This window comes from Meleagris gallopavo, chromosome Z (genome assembly GCF_905368555.1).
Source record: "Meleagris gallopavo chromosome Z, MGAL_WU_HG_1.1, whole genome shotgun sequence".
NCBI classification, from domain to species: Eukaryota; Metazoa; Chordata; class Aves; order Galliformes; family Phasianidae; genus Meleagris; species Meleagris gallopavo.
Window position 1 is genome coordinate 55,054,461 of NC_139435.1, and position 20,779 is coordinate 55,075,239.

The 20,779-nt window shown below is 43.7% G+C and overlaps 2 protein-coding genes across 2 annotated transcripts in view; one reads left to right on the forward strand and one right to left on the reverse strand.

The window, feature by feature from the left end:
* The window catches only part of IDUA (alpha-L-iduronidase), a 71,373-nt gene that overhangs the window by 49,893 nt on the left and 701 nt on the right, over positions 1-20,779 (forward strand). The gene's annotated exons all lie outside the window — the stretch shown is intronic.
* LOC100543124 (purpurin) lies at positions 2,575-5,862 on the reverse strand. The gene is made up of 4 exons (XM_010725950.4): positions 5,746-5,862; positions 4,626-4,762; positions 3,162-3,274; positions 2,575-2,900 (listed from the first exon to the last, which is right to left on the reverse strand). Exons 1-4 carry the CDS (start codon positions 5,860-5,862, stop codon positions 2,575-2,577), a joined length of 693 nt encoding a protein of 230 aa, XP_010724252.1.

A 20,779-nucleotide genomic window follows, 5' to 3' on the forward strand; every position in this document is an offset into this window, starting at 1 on the left:
TCCCTGAGTCACCACTGTCCTGCCTTCCTGGAGGCACAATCTTTTGTGACTGAGAAGGGATTTTACTGCCTAAGTCTTACAGACAGACTATGCCTGGTGCGGTAAGGACGTGCTTGGCCCTGCATCTGGATTGTGCTTGCTAGAATGCCCACCCACCTTGGTATGGTACAGCTGCAGACAATTTAAAATCCCACCTCTGTGACTGGTAGTCTGGTCTGAATGTCTTGGCCAAAGGTCAGGCTCCTTCATCTAGGGGCTTGTGTTGTCTAATCAGCTGTGATACCAGTCCAAGGTTCACAGAACTCCACCCCAATACTTCCTCATGGAACTGGTGGACAAGTGGTGAACATTATATCAATTCACTAACCTTGCACTTAGTCCAGCTCAAAAGACTGGAGTCTTTTAACACTCAATAGTCTCTTATCTGTGTGGCTTTCCTTTTGCATTGCATGCTGCTCTTCTGCTTCTGACCTTAACTTCAGATGGTTCACCATCTTGCTCCCCTTGGAGGTAGCTAACCTAGGCCAGAAAAGCAAGAACACCTTAATACCATAGTTTCTCTGCTGAGAGGCTTTAGAGTGCTTCCTGGGAAAAGAAAGCCTAAGAGACATCCCTGCATCCTGAGGATCGTGTGTATGGCCCTGGGGAAATGTATTTAGTCAGTGTTTTACATGCTTCTCCTGCAGATATAGTGGATAGTCTTTATGGATACTGTAAGTAAGATACTGCATGTTGCAGAAGCTGTTTTGTGATGTGGCATTCTCAGGCATTTCTCTATTTTATCCTGGTACCACAGACCTAATGCAGGGCTCAGGAGTGGAAACTGCCCAGCTTGGTCTTATGTGTTTCCTTGCCTTGCTGGCAAACTGTGGGGTTCAGCATGGTGTGGGTGTGTTCTGTTGTGATAGTTTTATTCATCAGAACATTCTAAGTGAATTTGATTGCACTAAGGAATGTGGAAATTGTCAAAAATACTAGCTCGTTTACCCTTTTTCTACAAGGAGTTGTCTAGATATTATTATTTTTGTTCTTTTATCAACGGAAATCTTGCCCACAAAACATGTCAGTTGTGTACCTTTGAGTTCTATAGCTCTCAGGTACCAAAGCGTGGATAAGAAGGCAGTGAAGAGTAAATTATTACCTGTGTCATTAGAAACAGAAATACCTGCTCCCTTAAAGAAATGGTCCAGTGCTACTGAAAGGAACATTTGCTTTATTGCACTCAAGAGTTGTGGTCAACTCAGAAATAATATTTTTCTATTCAGTTGTTCCAGCAATAATTTTAAGACATTACCAGGCAGCAAGGATCAAGCCCTGCTGGCCCCATGAGGGGCTGTGGCAGGCCACCCTGGTCTCCTCCCTTCCCCGGGAGCTGCCCCGCTTCTGCTCCCCAGTGGTGTGCAACAGAAAGCAGTTACAGATGGGTTTTTTAAAAACTTTTATTGACAAATGCCACATTAGGTATTACCTTGAAAATTCAGTACCACTACTGTACTGAACACAGTTTACAAAATCCCCAACATTTTCATGTGTTTTTCAGAGAAAACACACTACTATGATTTATTAGCTGAGTGGCAGCTTCAGTACCAAGAGGTCTGGCTTCTGTGCTTAGGGATAGAATCAGAAATGTACTCTTAGCAGGCTCCTGCAAAGAAAGAAAAGAAACCTCAGCCCAGGTAAGTAAATCTGCAAAGTGCTCTGCCAGCCTTTTAGCCTTTAGTGAAACTGGAGTTAACATCTTCTTAGACTACTACTGATTCACAGAACAAGACAGGCTGTGTCATTCTGTATCTGTTCTCCCAAACTCTGCTAGACCCAGACAACTGAGTTTTTAGCCCTCTGAACACCTCAGCACGATCCCGTGAATATGAAGGGGCAAGGGGCAGAGATGCCCCACCATCCCCATAACCAGGTGTGATGCCAGTGCTTGCTCTGCCTTTTCCTGTCTGGCAGTGCAGAGCACTTGAATCAGGTTGGCAGCCTCCAGCCCAGGTCCTCCGGTCTAGTTTAGTACAGGGCCTATTTCCAGGCAACGTGCTATGTGTAAAGGGTGGCCACCAAGAAGAGACATTTTTGCGGCCAGCATAGCTGTAGAAATTAATCTGCCCACCACAGAGACAGCTGGAAGATCAGCTTTCATGGCCCCAGGAAAAACATGTCCTCAAAACGGGCCCTAGATATGCTCCATTAGCGTGAATGTGAAGTAGCTGCTAACTCACTGCCAGCAGACACAGCCAGCACTGCTGCTCAAAGCCCCTCATCACTGCTGTTCAGACAGCCTAGGACACAAAATGAGCTAAGGAGAGAGGCACATTTCTCTCTGGAGGCAGTTTTCCCTCCTTTTCCTCATGGACGATGCACAGACATGAAGTAAGATGCTGTTACTCAAGTGGCCAAGCCAACCATTTCCAACCATCAGGTTGTTGTACTACAACCTCTCTGATATGGAGGAGATGATTCCCCTTTGTAGTGTGTCAGCGTCAGCACACAAGGGGAAACTTAAGGCCATGGAACAGGGTCTCTACCTGCTGTGGACTTGCCTTTTGCAGCTTTTTTCTTATGAAGTTAAAAACATCATAAACGATACAGCTTGGCTTGCTGTGGCTCTGCCACACTGATAGCAAATACGGTCACCTCCCCTGCAAGCTGCCTGAGCAGCCATTTCTCTGCGGGTTGACTTGAGGTACCTGACTGCAGCACAGGCTGGAACTGGCCAGACATGCAGATCTCCTCCTGCTTCTGGCGCACGATGCGCTGGATGGCGGGGGGCAGGCCACGGGGGTTGCGAGAGAAGATCAGGGAGTAGCCATCATCACAGGAGCCGTCCTCCTTCAGGCTGCGGCAGGCGTAAGTAATGGCATAGTTATCATAGTCGGTGTCAATCACCCAGTAGTTGTCCCCTGAAAAACAGAGCACGTGTTTGTTACTGTAGGCACAGTAGACTGATGGCGGACTGGGCTGTGCAGCAGAGAGAGGCCACACTTCAAAGGGCTGGGCAGCCTCCTGCAGGACTGAGAGTCTCCCACCTCCAGCACGTCTCCACCTGTGAGGTGAAGAACTGGAGCAGACATGGTGCAGCCTGAGTTGTGGTTCACAATGCACAAATCCAGGCAGTGGTAAGCTCTAGGCAGTACAGTGAGGAGGCAGGAAGAGGCACTCACCACCACTCGACAGATAGCTCGCCAGGCCCTGGTACGTCATGTACATCTTTGCAGGAGTGGTCGGGTCTGGCACTGTGTACTGAGCAGCCATGTCAGCACAGATTACCCAGAACCTGCAACGAGACCAGCAGGACTGATGGTAAGACTCTGGGTGAGCCCCACTGAGGACTGGGCAAGCACCAGGCCAGGTTCAGCTCAACAGCCTCAGACACAGTCATCCCTAATGCAAAGCTAGTCTGCTGTTAAATGCATGAGTATGTGGCTCCATCAATGCCGACGCCTGGCTGCTCTGCTCTGGCCCCACTATCTACAGAGCTGCTATGCTGAGGCTAGGCCAGGCACCAACCCCTCTGCTGGGAGCTAGCTCTCCTCTCCTTTCACCTTCCTTGTCGGCACAGGGATGGCTGTTATATGCGCAGAAACAAGCATAGACAGCCTCTGCTGGCCAAACCAGTCAGAGTCTTCCGCCCAGACAATGGGAGCCTTGTAACTACCGGGACAGCAAGTCTTCTTTGTCCTCTTCCACTAATGGTCCTTATTATCCTCTTTGCTTTGTGCCTCTCCACAGTATGGCAAGCTTTACTGGATTTGTGAAGCAAGGGAAGGCTCTCCATTCGCATTCTAAGGGATATATTTCCTTCTTATGCTACCTTTACAGAAAGAAATTCCTGGCAGCCTTTATATCCCACCTGGTCTCTGAAGAGTCCTTTCAGGAATCTTCACACCCAGCTGCATGGCATGTCTGCAAAGCTTCCTTCAGACTGCTTCAAATAGCCTAGAGTGCCATGCTGTTAGAACTAAGGTCTGCAGCCACCTACTCTGCTCTATTATTCGTGCAGTTAAGCAGTATTCAGTAGCGGATGCAGAACGGAACTAGTGCTGGCCGGCTGGAAGCCCCAGACTGTCTTCTCCACATGCAGAAAGCTATTTAATCCTTACATATACTGTGATCCCTTACAGTAACCATGACTGACAAGCAGAACTCTTAAGGTTCTTTCCTTCTGTCTGTTCAGGTACCACAGTGGTTATCTAAGAGCTAACTGAGCATTTTTCTCGGAAGTCTGTTTTAATACCAGGTTGAATGATCAGCAAAAGCAATTCTGACTTGTGCTCATTTCCTTCCCTTGAACCTCTGTGAAATCAACACTGTTGTGCACTTATCTGTCTGCAGGCTTGCTAGCTCTTTTCTCTTGTCTGAGATATACCTAACTGCTCCATATTCAAGATTGGGCTTTATAATTGAGCTGGAGGTTATGCAGTCATTTTTTGATACATCCAGATCAGAGCCAGGGTGAGAACTAACCCAGACTCAAAAGTCTAACCATTAATGTACTGGCTTGATCGATCTTTCTTTTTGGACAAAGACAACCTGGTTGCATTGTGTATCCAGGACAGATCACCATCTATGTCCCTACCTTGAGTACCTCATGGCAGCTGCTGGAGTTAGAAGTTAAGAAAGCTTACCCAAAAAGCTTCACCCGGCCCTTGGAAGAAGCTGTCATTGTGCCATCTTCCTCAACAGTGTATTCAGCAGAGATGTTATCCTGAAGGAAAAGGCCTTCTGGATCTTTCTTAGCCAAGGCATACCATTTCCCTGCGTACTAGAGTGAAAGATTATTACTATATAGATTAATCACCGCTTCAAGATTAGCAAAAGAGCATTTCTATAAAGACAGTGCCCTTCTAACTACCGATTGCCTTGCCCAGAGTGAATGGGAGTCACATGGGTACATCCCATGCAGGTCCTGCTCTACTGTGTGGTAAACCCTTGTCTCATGCCTCGAGAAATAGGTCTCACAACTCTGCATTTCTGTCTGCATTTCCTCTATCATTTGAGAAATGCTTGATACAGCTACCCAACTCTGAAAGCTTCTCCTGCCCTAGAATGCCTGTTATGAATCAGAACAGTTCTAGTTACTGTTTAGCACCCTGCTTTTCCATGGAAGATGGGAATGACAATAACAAAATGCATCCACAGTGACAGCAGCAACCTGTCTGGAATCACTCTGGCAGCTGTCAGGGGCCAAAACTGGTCTCTAACAGTGCCAAGGGTCTACTCTGCAAAGCAGGAGATGATACAGAGAGGAAATGATGTGCTGGGGCAGGCCAGCAGCAGGGTGGGATGTGGGAGAAGTGAGATTAAGAGGAAAATTCTTAAAAAAAAAAACAGAGTTCCTGGAAATGCAAAAGCAATATCTAGTAAAATAAAAAAAAAAGATGTAAGCAAGACAGTGAAAGGCAGAAAAGTCCTCAGAAGTTAACACTGTCCATGGAAACAGTGGGGAAAGCTGAATTTAGCTGTGTTAAATTCAATTGAGGTCTGAGCTGAATTTCAGCTAACAGAAGGCTGGGTGTAACAGTGTGACATCCCTGACTTGTGAGGCCAGCTTTTCCACAACACTCAGAAGGTTAAGTAGTAACAAGGCAAGCAAACTGTAGAAGCAGCATTTGAGAGAAAGCGTGGGAAACAAATTAACTTCTTGGTGAGGAGCCCTTACAGCAACCTCTAAGTTGGAAATTGAGTTCATATAGCGAAGCTTCTTCACATATACTCTATTTACCAAGATGAAGTAACTGTAATTACCCTTTTTGGATCAAAATTGTCTTTCACAGAGAAAGAGTCCACTGCACAGGTCTGAGCTAGGCTATATTCAACCGTGGAGAGGATTGATGCCAGGAAAATGTATTGTGTGTATTTCATTCTGCAAGACAAAAGCAAATGGACACAGTTTTATTTCATGCAGTAAATGTGGATAGCTAATGCTATGCCTACAGATATTATATGTAGCTCCTAATTTTAAAGCTAGTTTTCTTCAACACTCAGTACTGTACTGTTTTTTGCACTGAGAAACTTGGGTCATTGTGGTGCCTGATTCCAGCTGAATGTTCCACTGGCATTTGCTTTGCAAGATAATTTTGCTTGACAGTAGTAGCACTGCAGAGAATAATGTTCTGATGAATTTTGATACAGCATTGTAGGGCGGAAGGATGTTATTTCTCAGAGAGAGTATCCCCATCACTTTGAAAATAGCAAAGCTGTGTTCATTATGACCAGTTCTTGTTCTAGAAAAATAATCTTAAGATTGTTTACAATCTTACATCATTCCCCTTACAAACTTAACAAATAATACTTCATTTCTGGAGCTTGATCTGCCATTGAAGCACAGCTACCAGATGGCTATGGCTATTTTACTTTCCCAGGGTATTCCATTCTCATCTATACCTCTGTATGTTTGTTCCTCACACTTTGGGAAGATACATATACATATGTATATGTATGTATATGCATATACATTCTTACATAGTACTCGACCCTGAATACCTGCGCTGATGCCTCCCCCCCAAAAAAAGACACAGCTATCTGTATCTTGCTTTCAGTATCCAAGTAGCTATCAACCCAGGTCTTCCAGACACCCAAGCAGCTACTCTGTTCCCAGCTGCTGCCATGCAAGCTGCTCTTTCCTACTGCAAGATCTGCTGATTTGTCTCACCTCTGCTGAAGAGACACCTACCTGTTGGGTAGAGGTGCTGAAGATCCCTGTGACTACTCTGCTTCAGTCTTCAGGCTGCAGTCAGCAGGAGAGTTTTGTGTCAATCGCCCTCCAGCTGCCTTTAAATAATGAATCTGCAAAGTCACTAATTGGTTATTTTTGCTCATGTGCCTGAATAAAACGCTTAATCTGGATAATCCATTATGTAAAAACCAACTGTAATCCTCACACTGGTGTGTCTGACTGCTATTCTAATACAAACACAGCTTTTACATAATGGAAAAAGCTGTCCAGAAAGCTAATAACTTTGCTGATGTGATTGTACCACACCTTTGTCTCATTGAGGTCTTCCTGCTTCTTACACGTGTTAGGGGAATAAGCACCAAGCATTAATCACAAACCCATGGACCATACATATTCATCTGCACAGGCACGTGTTCATATTTGATTACTCGTTTGGAGAAGTTATATTATTAGCACTTCCAATATCTGCATTATCAAATGAGGATGATCCATCCAGGAGTAGATAGATATTATGCATTGTCTGCTAAAATTAAACCCTCTAGTAAAAAAACATAAGCAAAAAATAAAAGATTTTGCCTTTATATAAAAAATGTTGATAGTAAAAAGTGCCTGCCATTCTTTGAATTTCCTAAAGTGATCAAAGAACTTCCCCAACTGTACAGGCTGGCTGTGTACTTTTTCCAACTAATGTCACCTGGATAGTGTTAGAAGATTTCAGCCACTCCTTTAGGAGTTGGCACACTGGTGATTACTTCTTTCACTGGGCTGATGGGAGCTGGAAAGACTCAGACACTCTCACTAGGAATAACTACAGTTTCTGTCAAGTAAGGCCCGGGAGTCTTGAATCTCCAGGTGCTGCTCAACAGTTTGGACACTAGCAGAAAGGGTAAAGCCTTTTGGATGTGTGGTCTTGTTGCAGTGACCACTTGCTTGCCCAGGAATTCCTCAACAGAAGCATATAACCCACACTCTAGCTATCTTGCTTGGTGTATACTATCTTGCTTTCCAAGCAGCTTCTTCAGGGGTGCCCATTACGCAGGAAGGACAGTGCTAGCTTTCTGCCAGGGGAAACTTTCATTTGACCTTTGTGCAACTTCCATTTATATTTTAGAAGGAGACAAGGATACTTGGCATCTGCAAGTCTGGTGGAGTGACTGAGTGTACCTTGCTCTTCCAAGTGAGCAGTGTGAAATTGGCTTTCAGTGTTTGCTTTGCGTGCAGAACCTTCTCAGGCACAGCCTTCCTAAAATAGCAGAGGCTTGCTGAGCACAGGCATTAAAACAAAAGACTTTGGATTAAACAAAAATTGGCTTTCAAGCCAATCGTAGCCAATACTGTGGTCAGGGTGAGAGTGTGGGAGGACATGGCTAAAAAGACAGTCTAGCCCTTGAGTGGGTAGGAACTCATTCAAAAACACTCTCTGTGGAACATTCCTCTAATGACTCTAAATGTCACTACCAAGCCTCTACTAGATCCCTGCCCCAGACAGGCACAAACAGGTAATGTTGGCAACTGCCAATAAAATATCTGTGGGCACTACTGAAACGTCTGCTGAAGACTGCCCTACAACACTTACAGGCACTGCCCTTCCCACAAAATGGTGACAAAGATATTGTCTTCTGCCTGTGAGGTGGGAAGACTGCATGGCAAGCTGCTCAGTAGAACATGGAGATGCTAAAATTGCTGTCTTTAAGCAGCATCTTGGGCAAGTTCACCTGGAGCTGCTGCATACCTAAAACTTGCTCATGGTTCAGGAGCCATCTGGGTTGCATATCATGTGGAGATTGGGGCAGATTTCAGAGGTGTGCTCATGCTTTAGGAACCATGGGGAGAGCAGACAGGACAGGGTTTTTTGATCCTCAGCACCTATGAGAAGGGGGTAGCCAATGGACCATTTGGAGATGGTCACTGTTAGGAGCAGTAGCCCTTTCTTCTCTCTTTGTCTGTTGGTGGCTGAGATTTTCCAGTGACAATAAGACATGAAGATGCAGGGAGGTGATGCATGCCAAGCTGATCCAACGAGACATAGAGCACTTCATGTTTTGCCTGGAATCTCGGTGTTTCTGTTTTCTAGAAAGGTGCCAGATAACCATTTGCCAAAATAACCCTTCAGCTGCAGCTGTCTGCTCACCATTTGTACTGTACCTCAGGGATTAACAGGGTCCCTGAAGTGCTGGTAGACCCCAACACTGAGGCAAGTAACCAGCTCTGTTAGTTCAGACACAGCAGCTTACCTGCAGCCTTGTCCACATGCTGAGCGGCCCTGAGACACACTCCTTGCCTTCGCTTCTTGTTCAGAAAAAGTTGCTGCGTTTAGGAGTGGGAAGAGCATCAACAGAAGGCTATAAATGCTTGGCAAACTACGTTGTCAATTTCACTAGCTGCTTTGTGAGAGGTTTGGTGCCCACCACCTTTTCAAACAACCCTCCGTGAAATAAATTCCGAGCTCAGAATTGTTCTTTTCTGCTCCTAAGTGGTGACTTAAGGGAGAATGAACTGCAGCATTTTCTGTAAATTAGAATGGCTTTGAAACACTTATCACTTCATCTGTTTCCAACAAAAGAGATTAGTTTATGTCCCTGTGAGACATAGGTGACACTTGAAGCCATGCTTAGGTGACCACTTAATCCCTTGGAGATTATCGACATGCTAATAATAGCTAATCACAGCCCAAGATTTTGGTTGGTGACTGCAACATCTGTCACTCCATTACTTGCTGTTTGGAGCAAGAAGAAAACAATACCAAACTAACCTTCATTTTAACAGTATTACTGTAGTGTATGCTGGGCATATGAAAAAAAAGGGGAGGAAAGCATCAAGGTATGCTCCTGGACTGGTTAAATTTGATGTAACATGAAGTGGATCTTATGAAAACAAAGCTGCACTGAAGGGTCTGGTTGTCAAAGAAGACATCCAAAAGCCTCTTTCAGGCCTGCTCATCAAAACTGGCTGTTGTTTATAGAAGAGGTGCTCACACTAAATAGAATGTTCAGTCCATTGGTCTAAGCACAAGAGTCTGAATGGCCTACAGTAAAGTAGGATTGCAGATGAGATAATTAGTGGCCTATTCTGCCTATCCTATGAAATACATAAGCAGCAGTTTTGGTTTTCCTATCCCTAACAGCCCCCTCCTTATGCCTTATTATTGGAATAAGCATTGGGTAAACTACTCTGGGAATTACTGCAATTGCACTGCCGGCTCAGATTTAGCAACAAGCGCTAGCTCAGCAGCTGATAGCATAGTCTGAGATCTCTAAATAGCCTCCAGCATCAGGCCTTCAGTTTCCTGCTGCCCAGGAGGCAATTAACTTGTGAGCTTGTTTACCAGTGTGCTGGAGAACAATTGCGGGTAGATGGATTTTCAGTTGCCCTTGTTAAAGACACAGTGGTGGTTATTGTGCTATATGTCAGGAGGATTTCCAGCTGTAGCTTCAGCTCCAGTTCATGCTGTCCGGGATGCAGGGCATCCTTCTGGAGTTGTCATATGTGTGCCCGCAATCCTGGAGGACCATGTCCTCACGCCGGGTCTGCCCAAAGCCTGAGAGGATGATGATGGCCTGCCCTGTTTCCTTGCCAAAGCAGAGAGGAAGAAGGAGAATGGAGGCATTCTTGGGGTGGCAGGCCACATGAAGGCCACAGGATGGGGACTTTGTGGTTTCTGTGATTTCTACTCCAAAATGCTGATCTTTCCTGACAAAGACTGTAGTGCAATACTGACGACAGAAAAATCACTTGAAGTTTGTTCCTCTGTGATTCGGGGTAAGGTTCTTGGGCGTGTTGCGTCATTAGATAAAAAAGCAGCATAAATCACTGCCTTATGACTGTTAAGGCACCATTTAAATAATTCATTGCTTTAAATGACATAAACTGAAAGGCATTCTTCATTTCTGGAATGTGATAATGACATTCTTATTAAACATATTGACTGGCACTTTGCAGACCAGGGGTCATCTGTTCCTCTGCACATGACACACAGCCCAGGTGGAGATGGACTTGCACGTGTTCCCGGCTTGCAAAAGAAAACAAGAGGATGCAGAAGAGACAAGGAGCCAGCCACAAGATGTGGTTGACCTGGGGGGTGTCCTTTTCCATCCTGCCCACCCCTGGGAAGCAGGGGAGGAAGGCATTAGGCTCCACCACCATTGCATGCCACGCACTTCAGTCACAGGTGCAACTTGAATTTCAAAAATATGCAGGGACATCAGCTTTTTTCTTGCTGCTACTGCAAAATTTTTGAAACATTAGATGGACTGTTTCCAGCTGCCCAGCAGACAGATGAGTCCTGAATGTCTGTGTCCTTTCTTTCCAAGGCTGCAATACAGTTGGTATTATAAATTATAGTATCATAGAGCCATATAATTTTTTGAGTTGCAATGGAGCCTTAAAGGCCATCTAGTCCAACTCCGCTGCAATGAACCGGGACACCTACAGCTCACTCAGGTGCTCAGAGCCCCATCTAGAATGACCTTGGATGCCTCCAGGGATGGGACATCCAGCACATCTCTAGACAGCCTGTGCCCGTGCTTCACTACCCTTTGTCGTAACATTTTTCTCCCCTCCAGTTGCATTGCCCTTGCTGCAATCAGCCTAGTCGGAGTGGATCGTTTTTTTTTTGTGCTGTGACCTGTTTCCTGCACACCTATGCAAAAGATGGTGTCAGCTTGATCAATAAACTGCTGAGTTTCGCCTCAAGTCACAGCAGTTTTCCCAATGGCCTCTTGCTTCTCAGTACAAAGAGACCACTACCCAAGCCTGGGACAACTTAATGAAAAACATACCTTTTTTTGACTATCAAATACAGAAGTGGATTTTTTAAAATTTTTATTCTTTCCTAGCATTTGCTACTAGACATACTACTCAGTATTGTATGTCTACTTTTATTACTACTGATCTGTGCTATTTGCATATGTTGACTGATTTACTCATATCAGTCGCAACATTTGTCTCTAAACAAAACATTTATGTTTTCTGCCAGAGCCCTGGTGCCTAGAGCACAGAGGGCACCCGCTCCAGCACTGGAGGCTTGGGGAGTCTGCCTTTTCCAAACAGATGAGGGTGTCATCTGCAAAAATGCAGGGAATTAAACTGTCTGGAGCTAAGGTTTTTACACATGGAGGCAGTCTTAGGGTATCTCAGTAACCAGATGTTGTTCTTTTCCTGGAGAGAGATGGGAGAAAAGGGGCTGTCTCCTTGGGACAGACCAAGCCCCTGCCATGCTGCTCTGTCAGGTAACAGACTAGAGCTCATTTAATCCCCTCTGTTTTTCGCAGATGAGAAGAGCACAGAGGTTAAGAACTGTCTTTGAAGGAATAAATTATGTGTATAGCATGATAGGTCTAGTCCCTCTAGTTCATGAATCAGGAACGAATCTATAGGCTTTAGCCTCGAGTCAACCATGGTGTAAGGCTAGAACATCATATACTACAGAAAGCAATTAATGCCTCCCAGATTTCTCCTACAAGATATTTACAGCTCCTTACATGGCATCTCAAGGTGGTTTACAATAAGATACTGCTGGCACAGGGCTTGAGCAGTTCTGAATAAGCCTGGATGTTCACTGCAAGCTTGAAGATGGATTTAAAAGCTAAAACCAGAAGCACAAATTAACAAAGCCAGGGAAATCTGTACTTGCATGCAGCCAAAGACCATTAGTCAGGCACCTGGCCTTAGCAAGCATTAGAGGACACTGTTTCTATCTGCAACAGAAGGTGGAAACAGACGAAGGAGGAAGATTTATATCACTCTGTTCTCCAAGGGGAGGGTGGTTGTGAACATGAGGCTTAGTGAGTCACAGAGCTAGAGAATAAGCCAAAGGCATTTGCATATACTTGTATTTCAGCTTTCAGCTTTCCGTCTGTTTTCACAGTGGCCTTTATTATACTGCTTTAGAAAAGGGAATAGAAATGTGGCAGTGTATTATTTTCAAAGGTATCAAAAATGATCAAATTATTGCTTTTCTTCATGGAAGATTTTTTGCTTCTTTTATAATTTAAGCAGATGACTTTCTTTGAAGCTTCAAGACCTGAGATAGGTTAAGTCTTCCACAGATAGGAAACCTCAACATTTTCACCTTGTCACACTTCTACCACAGAGGGTACTGAGACAACAAAGTGATTTGTTTTAGAGGGGGATCCAGAGGTCCAATCAGCTCTTGGGGTCCCAACATGTTACTAAACGTTTAACCAGAAACCACATTTACATATATATCAGATTGAGCAGCAAAACGGAAACACTGGAAAATGCAGTATTGCTTCAGAAAGGTAGCTACTAATTCCCATTAAAAATATTATTATAACTGTATAACTGTAACAACTTCTGCTGAGGAGTGAATGTGAAGCATTCCCTGGCCTATAAGGAAAGAAAAGAGTAGGAGTCATGACCATTGCAGTCCCACTGCTGGAGCTGCAGCTACTCCGTACTTCTGTTTCCTCAGTTAGTCAGTTGTCTGTCCTTTGAATAAGAGCCACTCTCTGTGAGTACGTGGCAGTGCCCTGCACCATCACGTTAAGCTGGAAAGGCATGTCCACAAGCTACTTTCATCTTCTTTATTTTGGCATGCCATCAACTCCTTTCTAAATGTACAGGAACATCTCTGAGCATCTTCCCAGCCTGATTTCATTGTCCTGGTGCTCTTGCACTGGGAATTGCACAGCCTCAACTGTTCCTGTCTGAATAGCCAAAAACAAACTCTGACACGTGCCCCGTGGGATCTCTGATTTCCCTCCTCATGACAGCCCCCTTAGTGTGTCATTCCCTAAATCTTTCCTTTCTCAACAGCGGATGCTCAAAGCATAGATGGACATTTTCTGGTGGTTTTTGTCTCACAGCCTGTCTCATCATCACTCTTTTTATTCACTGTGCTCTCCACGCTCTCTATCTTCTTTTCCAAGTTTCATTCCTTGGCTGTTTCCACAGTTTCTTATGGGTTCATCAGCCCTTTTCTTCTTAACTGTTACTTTGTCGTCTTTTCTGTTCTTTCTTTATTCTTGAATTAACTGGAGTTAGTTTCTCTTCCCCATTTGTCCGTTACTAAGCAATAGTAATATTTCTTCTGCCTTTTTTTCCACAGTGGCCATGCTTTCTACAAATCACTTTTCTTGTCTGAGATGCTGTCCTCTTGTTCTCCAGGCATTTGCCAGTCCTGAGTTTTTCTTAGAGTCTCTTCATCATTTCACTTCCACTTTTGGGTAGATCTGAGCACCTATATTGTGACACTAGTGGTCCGTATTTAGTTTCATGTGTTCTACTAATGTCATACGCAGCTTATCTGGGAAAGGCAGTTACAGAGAAAGTGCACTGAGTTTGCAAAAAGCTGGTGGGGGGCAGCCCTTCTCATGGCATGGGGTGGGGGCTGGGTGTCCTCTAAGTTCTATTCTACGATGAAAACTAAGAGTAAGAGAATCTGTGCATGTTTGCAATGGAAATAAGGAGGATGAGAACAAGAAGTTAACTCACCATTCTATATTTGGTGGACTTACTCAAAACTAGGCCACGCGTCCAGCTTTCTGGTATAGTAAAAATGCCTTTTCTCAAAGATATCTCGAAGAAGAACAGCTAGATATCCTAAATTCCAAACATGTTTGTGTGCTGGAGTGTACAGGGAAGGCTGCTAGTTTTGAACCGAGACTTCTGGAACACTGGCTGATGGGGGGGCCAGGCTCCTAGACACTGCTTTTCCCTTTGAGAGAAGAGTTTCCAGCATAACATCTCTCTTAAGAGTAGACTGTTATTAAGAAAAAGAATAAATAAATACTGGCATTCATTTAAAACATGATTTAAAACTTTGCATTAAGCTAATTTTTGTTTGTTTATTTTCCTCTCTGCTTCTCTTCCACTCCTGGTCATGCTGGGCTGTGCAGCAGTGCTATCTAATAGTGCAGGGGCATGGCTGGCGTGGGAGGATCCCAAGCAGCAGCTCCCAGATTTCAATTGCCAGCCTCGAGGGACTTTCTTTGAGGAGAGGAGCTGCTTGGCTCCAGGCTAGGAAGCAGACCCTGGCTCTGGAGGGGTGAGGGGCATGGCCAGCATCCTCACTGGGCGGAAAGCTTATTCTTGGACACAAGCAGGTGGCATGAGAATATTACTCAGTAAATCAGATAAGCTGCAATCTTGTTATGCCAACGGATGAGTGAGCCTGGAAGGTTTGAGTGTAGCTGTCAATACATCATCCTGGAAGGATAATGTCTAATCAAATTATCTAGTTGCAACTCCCCTCACCCCCCTCAGCCTTTTGGTTAGGAGAAAAACATTGTTCCCGTGAAGGAGGGGCAAAAACATCTTCAGAGCTGTCATCCCCAGCTTTTGCCATCACTCTTTATTGCTTTATGGGCAGTATCAGCATCATCTGCTTTGGGCACAAGCCCAAAGATGTCTCTCACAGTAACGCTTCCCTTGGGCAGTATGCTTTGCTTCATCTCCACTGGATGGTTTTCCTTTGCAATTGGAGCTCTCGGTATCATCCATCCCAGGGCCACAGAGAGACTGTGATACATGTTATTCAGAGGATAGGGATTTTATTCAAAGGGACTCTCATTTATTTTCCCAGCTACCAGCCATTGGGGCAGTTTAAACATTTGGGGTTTCCATCTGAAACTGCATTTAAAGGACATCCAGCACAGCAGAGGCCTTATGCCAACTCTGCAATTCAGTTTTAAAGCTATTAAAAACAAATGTGTGCAACCACACGTGCTCAGATATTATTATGCTATGAGAGCCTACTGCAAGTTTCCTAAAATAGCAGACTCATCCTTCTCCAAAATCCTCCATTGTCTGCCTAAGCCCAATCAAACAGCATTATCCAGATGCAGGCTTAGTCTGTATCCACCTCAGTTATCATTGTTGTGCCAATATAGTCCCATAGAAGTTTCCCTGAAGACCTAGGGAACACCTGCAGCCTGTGCTCTGTACTTTAAATTTAGGTTATGTCAGTCCATCTTGATCCAAAGGGTTTACCCTGGAGCTGCTGGCTCCCTGCATATTGATGATTCAGATTTCCACCTCCTATCTCTGCCTGCCTTCAGTTATACTACAGCCCTCGCTTGGCTTAATCAGTTTCATCCCTGTTTCTCCACTCCGTGGCTATAACATTCAGTACTTCAGGAACTTTGGTCTTTCCCCAGTAAAAGAAGTCTTATCTTCATGTTAAGTTTCAAACCTTGCACACTGGGGAAGGAACTTGGATCTTCTATGTTCTGAGCCTGCAGTGTCGCTGTTGGATACTGTTTGTTTTTCTTTTAATCGTTTCAAAACAGAAACATTTATCTTGAACTGAACAAAATGTTTTGTACTGAACAAAGTACAAAAGTCTGCAAGACTGAGATCTAAAAGAGTGTCAGCTTCGATTCAACACAAATGATTTCTCCCCTTGCCATTGTCCAGTTCCCAAATCAAAACCCAGAAGTGCACATAATGATTTATATGCTCCTTAAAACAGTCAGCAAACCTGTTTATGTCAGCTTATATGTAAAGAGGAAAGCCAGCTTGCTTGGAAAACACCATATGGTGCCAGTCCCAAAGGACCTTCTGTTCAGACACAGGGCATCCTGCACACACGCTCCAGATCTGTGCTGTGATATCCGTTTGATACACAGCCTGGTTGTTAGACATTGAAACAATTCAGGGAAGTGGCTAAGAGCTCCCAAAGAGATGTTCCTGTCAAACTAACCTGGAACAAGGAAAGTCCAAGAAAGAAAAGCTGCCAGGCCACAGGATGCTCAACTGCAAGAGGAGCTCCACTTCACTTCAGGCCATTCTCAAAATCCAGGTGGTAGGAATCTTCCATGTGATATCAGAATTCAAAATGTCTGTGCTACTCTCCTGAAAAGTTTTTTAAATACTTTGTCCTTACCTGGTTCTTTCCACTCCTTGTCGGTATGGGATGAAACACAGCTGTGATTTTACAGCATCTTGGAAGGTCCCAAGTTGGTACTGAGCGCAGGTGGAGGTCTTGAAAAGCTGAAGAATGATTTCAGTTTTCATCATGAGTCATCACAAAAATTACTCCTGCATAGCAACCTTAGAGTACTGCAAGTGAGCCTTTTCCTGATGTCCAAACACTGGTTTCTTCACTTTTAACAGGTCTGAGATGCAAGGGAAAGCTGAGGGCAAGGGAAGCTGAATCCTCATGAAAAGATGTTTTACTCTACCTGTTTCATCCATTTCTCCTCCAGCAAGCAGGAGTCATTACGTGTGCATCACTTCTGACAAGAGTTTACTTGGAAAGGATGGCATCTTTATTTCTTGACGTATCTAAGAGAAGAACACTGTATTCAGTATATTCAGTATATTCAGTATTCCTCCTGTTGTGGAAGCCCTTCTAGTGTGGCTCCATTATTTTCTCCTATCCTGTATGTCCAACATGACAAACAGGGTATTTCCTTCTTGTTGTCAGTAGCCTTTTATACACCCATATTTTCAAACTTATACTGTTCTGTTTAAAAAAGGAGATGACTCAAAAGAGAGATGATAAACCTCAGTCTTTTTTACTCAGAGGTCACCTTTTCCCATGGTCTTTCAAGGCGACACACTTGTTTAGAACAAGTTGGTATAATGTGTTAGGCAATGGAATGATCCTCCAAATAGACACAGATCCCTTTCTACATATCAGTTCACTCATGTCCAGCCTGTGATAAGCTCAGATACTGGCTCACTATTCTGAAATCAACAAGTGACTGTTCTCCACATAAGCTGGGCCTTCTATGCACCCTTGGTGAGCTATAGCCCACTTCTCCCATACACACTTGTTTGCAATTTATTTTAACAAAGGTGCTCAAAAACATATACAGACACCTGACACAGCTTACATGTTGAATTAATATGCATCTTTGGACCTACCAGTGGAAACAGCTGTATGGCTATGACTACCTCTGCAGACAATCCTACTCAAGAAGTTTTTCCATTTTATTAATGAGCTACTAAAAACCACCCTTCTTCTCGCAAGTATATTTGCCACTAACTTTAAAATATTTCATCTAAGCCCTCATCTTGAGAGAACATCTCACATCTCATTTCATGAAGTCAAGTGCTGCATAAGTAGTTACTTTTCCTTCTGTCCTTAGAATTCTTACTTTGGTGTGCAGGAAATTATGCTGGTTGGACACAGTTTGCTCTTGACAAAACCACAGTGGCTATTGTTTTTCTCCTGCAGTTACTTACAGCAACTTACTTGTTCTTTAATTTTCTGAGAGATTAGATTTAAAGCAGCCTGATACGGGATTCTCTTACTGTTCTGTTTTGCTAAAAGAAAACTGAATCTATTTTTTTCTAGCATTTCAGAGCCCCAGAAAGTTATTAGAAATAGCAGCTCAGTGGTTACTTCATGCAGTCCTCTAAACATTCCAGTCCTTCAACATTGTTCTTGATATTCCTACTCTTCCCAGTGTGGTAAAATAAAATGTTCCTTGTCCTTCATATTCCTAATTTCATTTGATTTTGCATCTTGACCTTTCAGACTTTCTATTTTGACTGGTTCATGGAGTTTTTATATCCATCTTCAATAAAGTTTTCGTGCTTAATGCTTCCTATTTTTCTATTCATTTTTTTTACTTTTTATCTTAAGATTAACCAGATTAACAAAATATCCCATTTCTCCAATTTCAAATTCTCATTTCATGGTTTCACTGACTTTAACTCATTTTCAAGTTCTCTGCTGTAGTTCTTCCCCTGAATACACTGAAAAGCAAAGAAAGCTCCCTCCTGCTCTTGCTGCCACCCCTGGCAGCCAGAAAACTACTGCAACATTCAAGACCTTAGTGGATAACCTACAACCTGAAGTGTTGCATTCCCTACAGATAAAAGGCAATTAAATTTTCCCATTGCTACATAGTCCTGTGCTTGTTGCTCACAAAAATACTCCATCCATCTCCATTTGAGAGCTCTGAAGCAGACCACCGTGATGGTCCTGAGATGGTTCTTGTCCCTTCTTCTGAATATCAACATGAAAGGCAAAATGTGCATCTCTGTCCCACACTGCCTTCTACAGCAGTCTTTTTCAGAAACAATTCTGTTTTAATATCCTGGCTGTGTAATCTACCAGAAAATCTCTGCCACTAAACTCATATAAAATGCTCAACCAGTATATACAACAAATTTCTTACTCCATCTCCAGTAACCCCACGGAACTGAAAGACAGAATAGGAAGATAAGAGAGATTATAAATTAGAAATTTCTAGATCTGTGTGCCTGCCTGTACACCACCATTTTACCTGTGTTTTCTGAAAGGATTTTTCTCTTAGCTATCTCCCCCTACACTTCAGTTTGCATGAATTTGTGTGAGGATGCTCACCTCTTCTTTCAGAGGCAGACAGCATCTAGTCGATCTGTCCTCCCTCCTGGTGGGAGACAAGGTCCTTCCTGTTTACCCTCTTCCTGAGCTCCAGGCTAGCATGCGTATGTATTTCTAATACTGCTGCCCCTGCTCCCTCTCTTGTCACCATCCCTTTAGGCACACACAGTCACATTTGGGCTTCTGTACACTTTTGGTAGTACTGCCAACATTCACAGGGCAGGCAGCCTGGACCTTTACTCCTTGAGCAGGTGAGCCTTGGTTATCTTCCAGTAACAAGGACGATTTGGACTGAAAATCCCTCTGTTCACCACTGATGAACACTCTTGTTGTTTAATTTCCTCTAAGAGTAGTGGCCTTTGTGGCATTTTGCGTCAAAAGCACAGACTGACACATTCAAGATTAGTGCTTGATAGCACCAAGAATAATTTACAGCAGCAGATAAACATACAACAGCAGCCCTACAAGAACAGCATTACCTCACTATTTTTATTTTGACCGTTGTACTCTTTGGTGAAGGATAAACTTCATACCACTCCATCTAGACTTGGCATGACTAAGGAAGTTCCCACCGGTAGATGAAACCCAGTTATGCAGGTCTAACATCCTGCAGCTGTAAAGGTTTTCCAGGCCTTTTGCTGCCATCTGAACAACATCTGCACAGGGATATCTATGTCTGTTTGTAGCCTAGCTCAACTAGGACATCTGACTGCAAGTGGGCATAGGAAAGCCTCTCACATAAGCGAGAGTTACAGAGTAGCCTGATAATTGATGATGATAATTTTAGGTCATAACCTGAGGGATTTTGGGATCTATCCCCTTAAGTCTATTCTCTTGAAGGTATATTGTGCCTTTAGCACAGCTAAATGGAGAAATCAGCTCATGGCCCTCTTGTCTGATGGGGCAATGTGGTTCTTAGTGTTCAGAATGCAAGAGGTCTCAAGTCTCAAAAGGAGGGTCAGCATGAACTTTGCACACAAAGAAGTGCAACTTGCATGGAGATCAGAGAAGAAAAAATACATAGCCAAGCTGATCTCTACTACTGCAAGGGGCATAAACTCCAGCCAGATCTTCTTTTTGTCATTAGATAGGTTTTCCCTTTTGATGTTGGATGACTGCCACATCATTCTGTGCAGTATTCTTTTAGCAGACACTAAAGGTCCTGGACTGCTTCTGTTGCTAACATAGTCCAAGGATGTCTGTAGATTATACCTGCAAAGTCTGTATGTAGTATCATTCATTTCAAAGCCTCAGTTTCAGTGGAAATGCAGGTCCAAACATTTTGTTAAAGGCATCCTGAAGTTCTTTGCCCTTGCCCTGTCCACTGAAGGAGTAAACAGCTATCCTGTTTCCTCACATTTCAAATACTATATACATTTCAATCTGTCTTGCTCAGTAGATGAATGGGATGCATCTATTCTCTCTGAAACAATGCCTCATAATCCTGGAGGATTGCTGTATTTTTTCCCCCGAAAGAGGGCAGGGAAATACAGCTGGGGGTAATAATTTGGCAGTGTGTGTAGTGCAGCTCATTCAGCAGTGGCAGGATTAGAAAATCAGAAGACAAACAAGACGGTCTAGGTAGAATGAATCCAGTCAACATCAGCACCAAAATCATGCTAAACCAGAACTGTGTTTTATATTGTCCAAGACAAGTGAATTATTCATAGTGGGAAATTTCAGTGCTCCTTTCAAAACAGTGAAAGGAAGACTATGCAGAGAGTTTCTCCCTTCTTAGCTGATGAAAAAAAATATTATCCGTAATATTCGTTTGTAAAGCAGGAGACAGAAGTTCTATTCATTTGCTATCGTAAAAGCCT

Excerpts from the sequence above, each read along its gene's own strand:
- LOC100543124 (XM_010725950.4), bottom strand. The coding sequence starts at position 5,862 with ATGAAATACACACAATACATTTTCCTGGCATCAATCCTCTCCACGGTT. Across the intron at positions 4,763-5,745 it reads ACAATTTTGATCCAAAAAGG|TACGCAGGGAAATGGTATGC; the intron begins GTAATTACAGTT and ends CTTTCACTCTAG. Across the intron at positions 2,901-3,161 it reads GAGCTATCTGTCGAGTGGTG|GGGACAACTACTGGGTGATT; the intron begins GTGAGTGCCTCT and ends TCTGTTTTTCAG.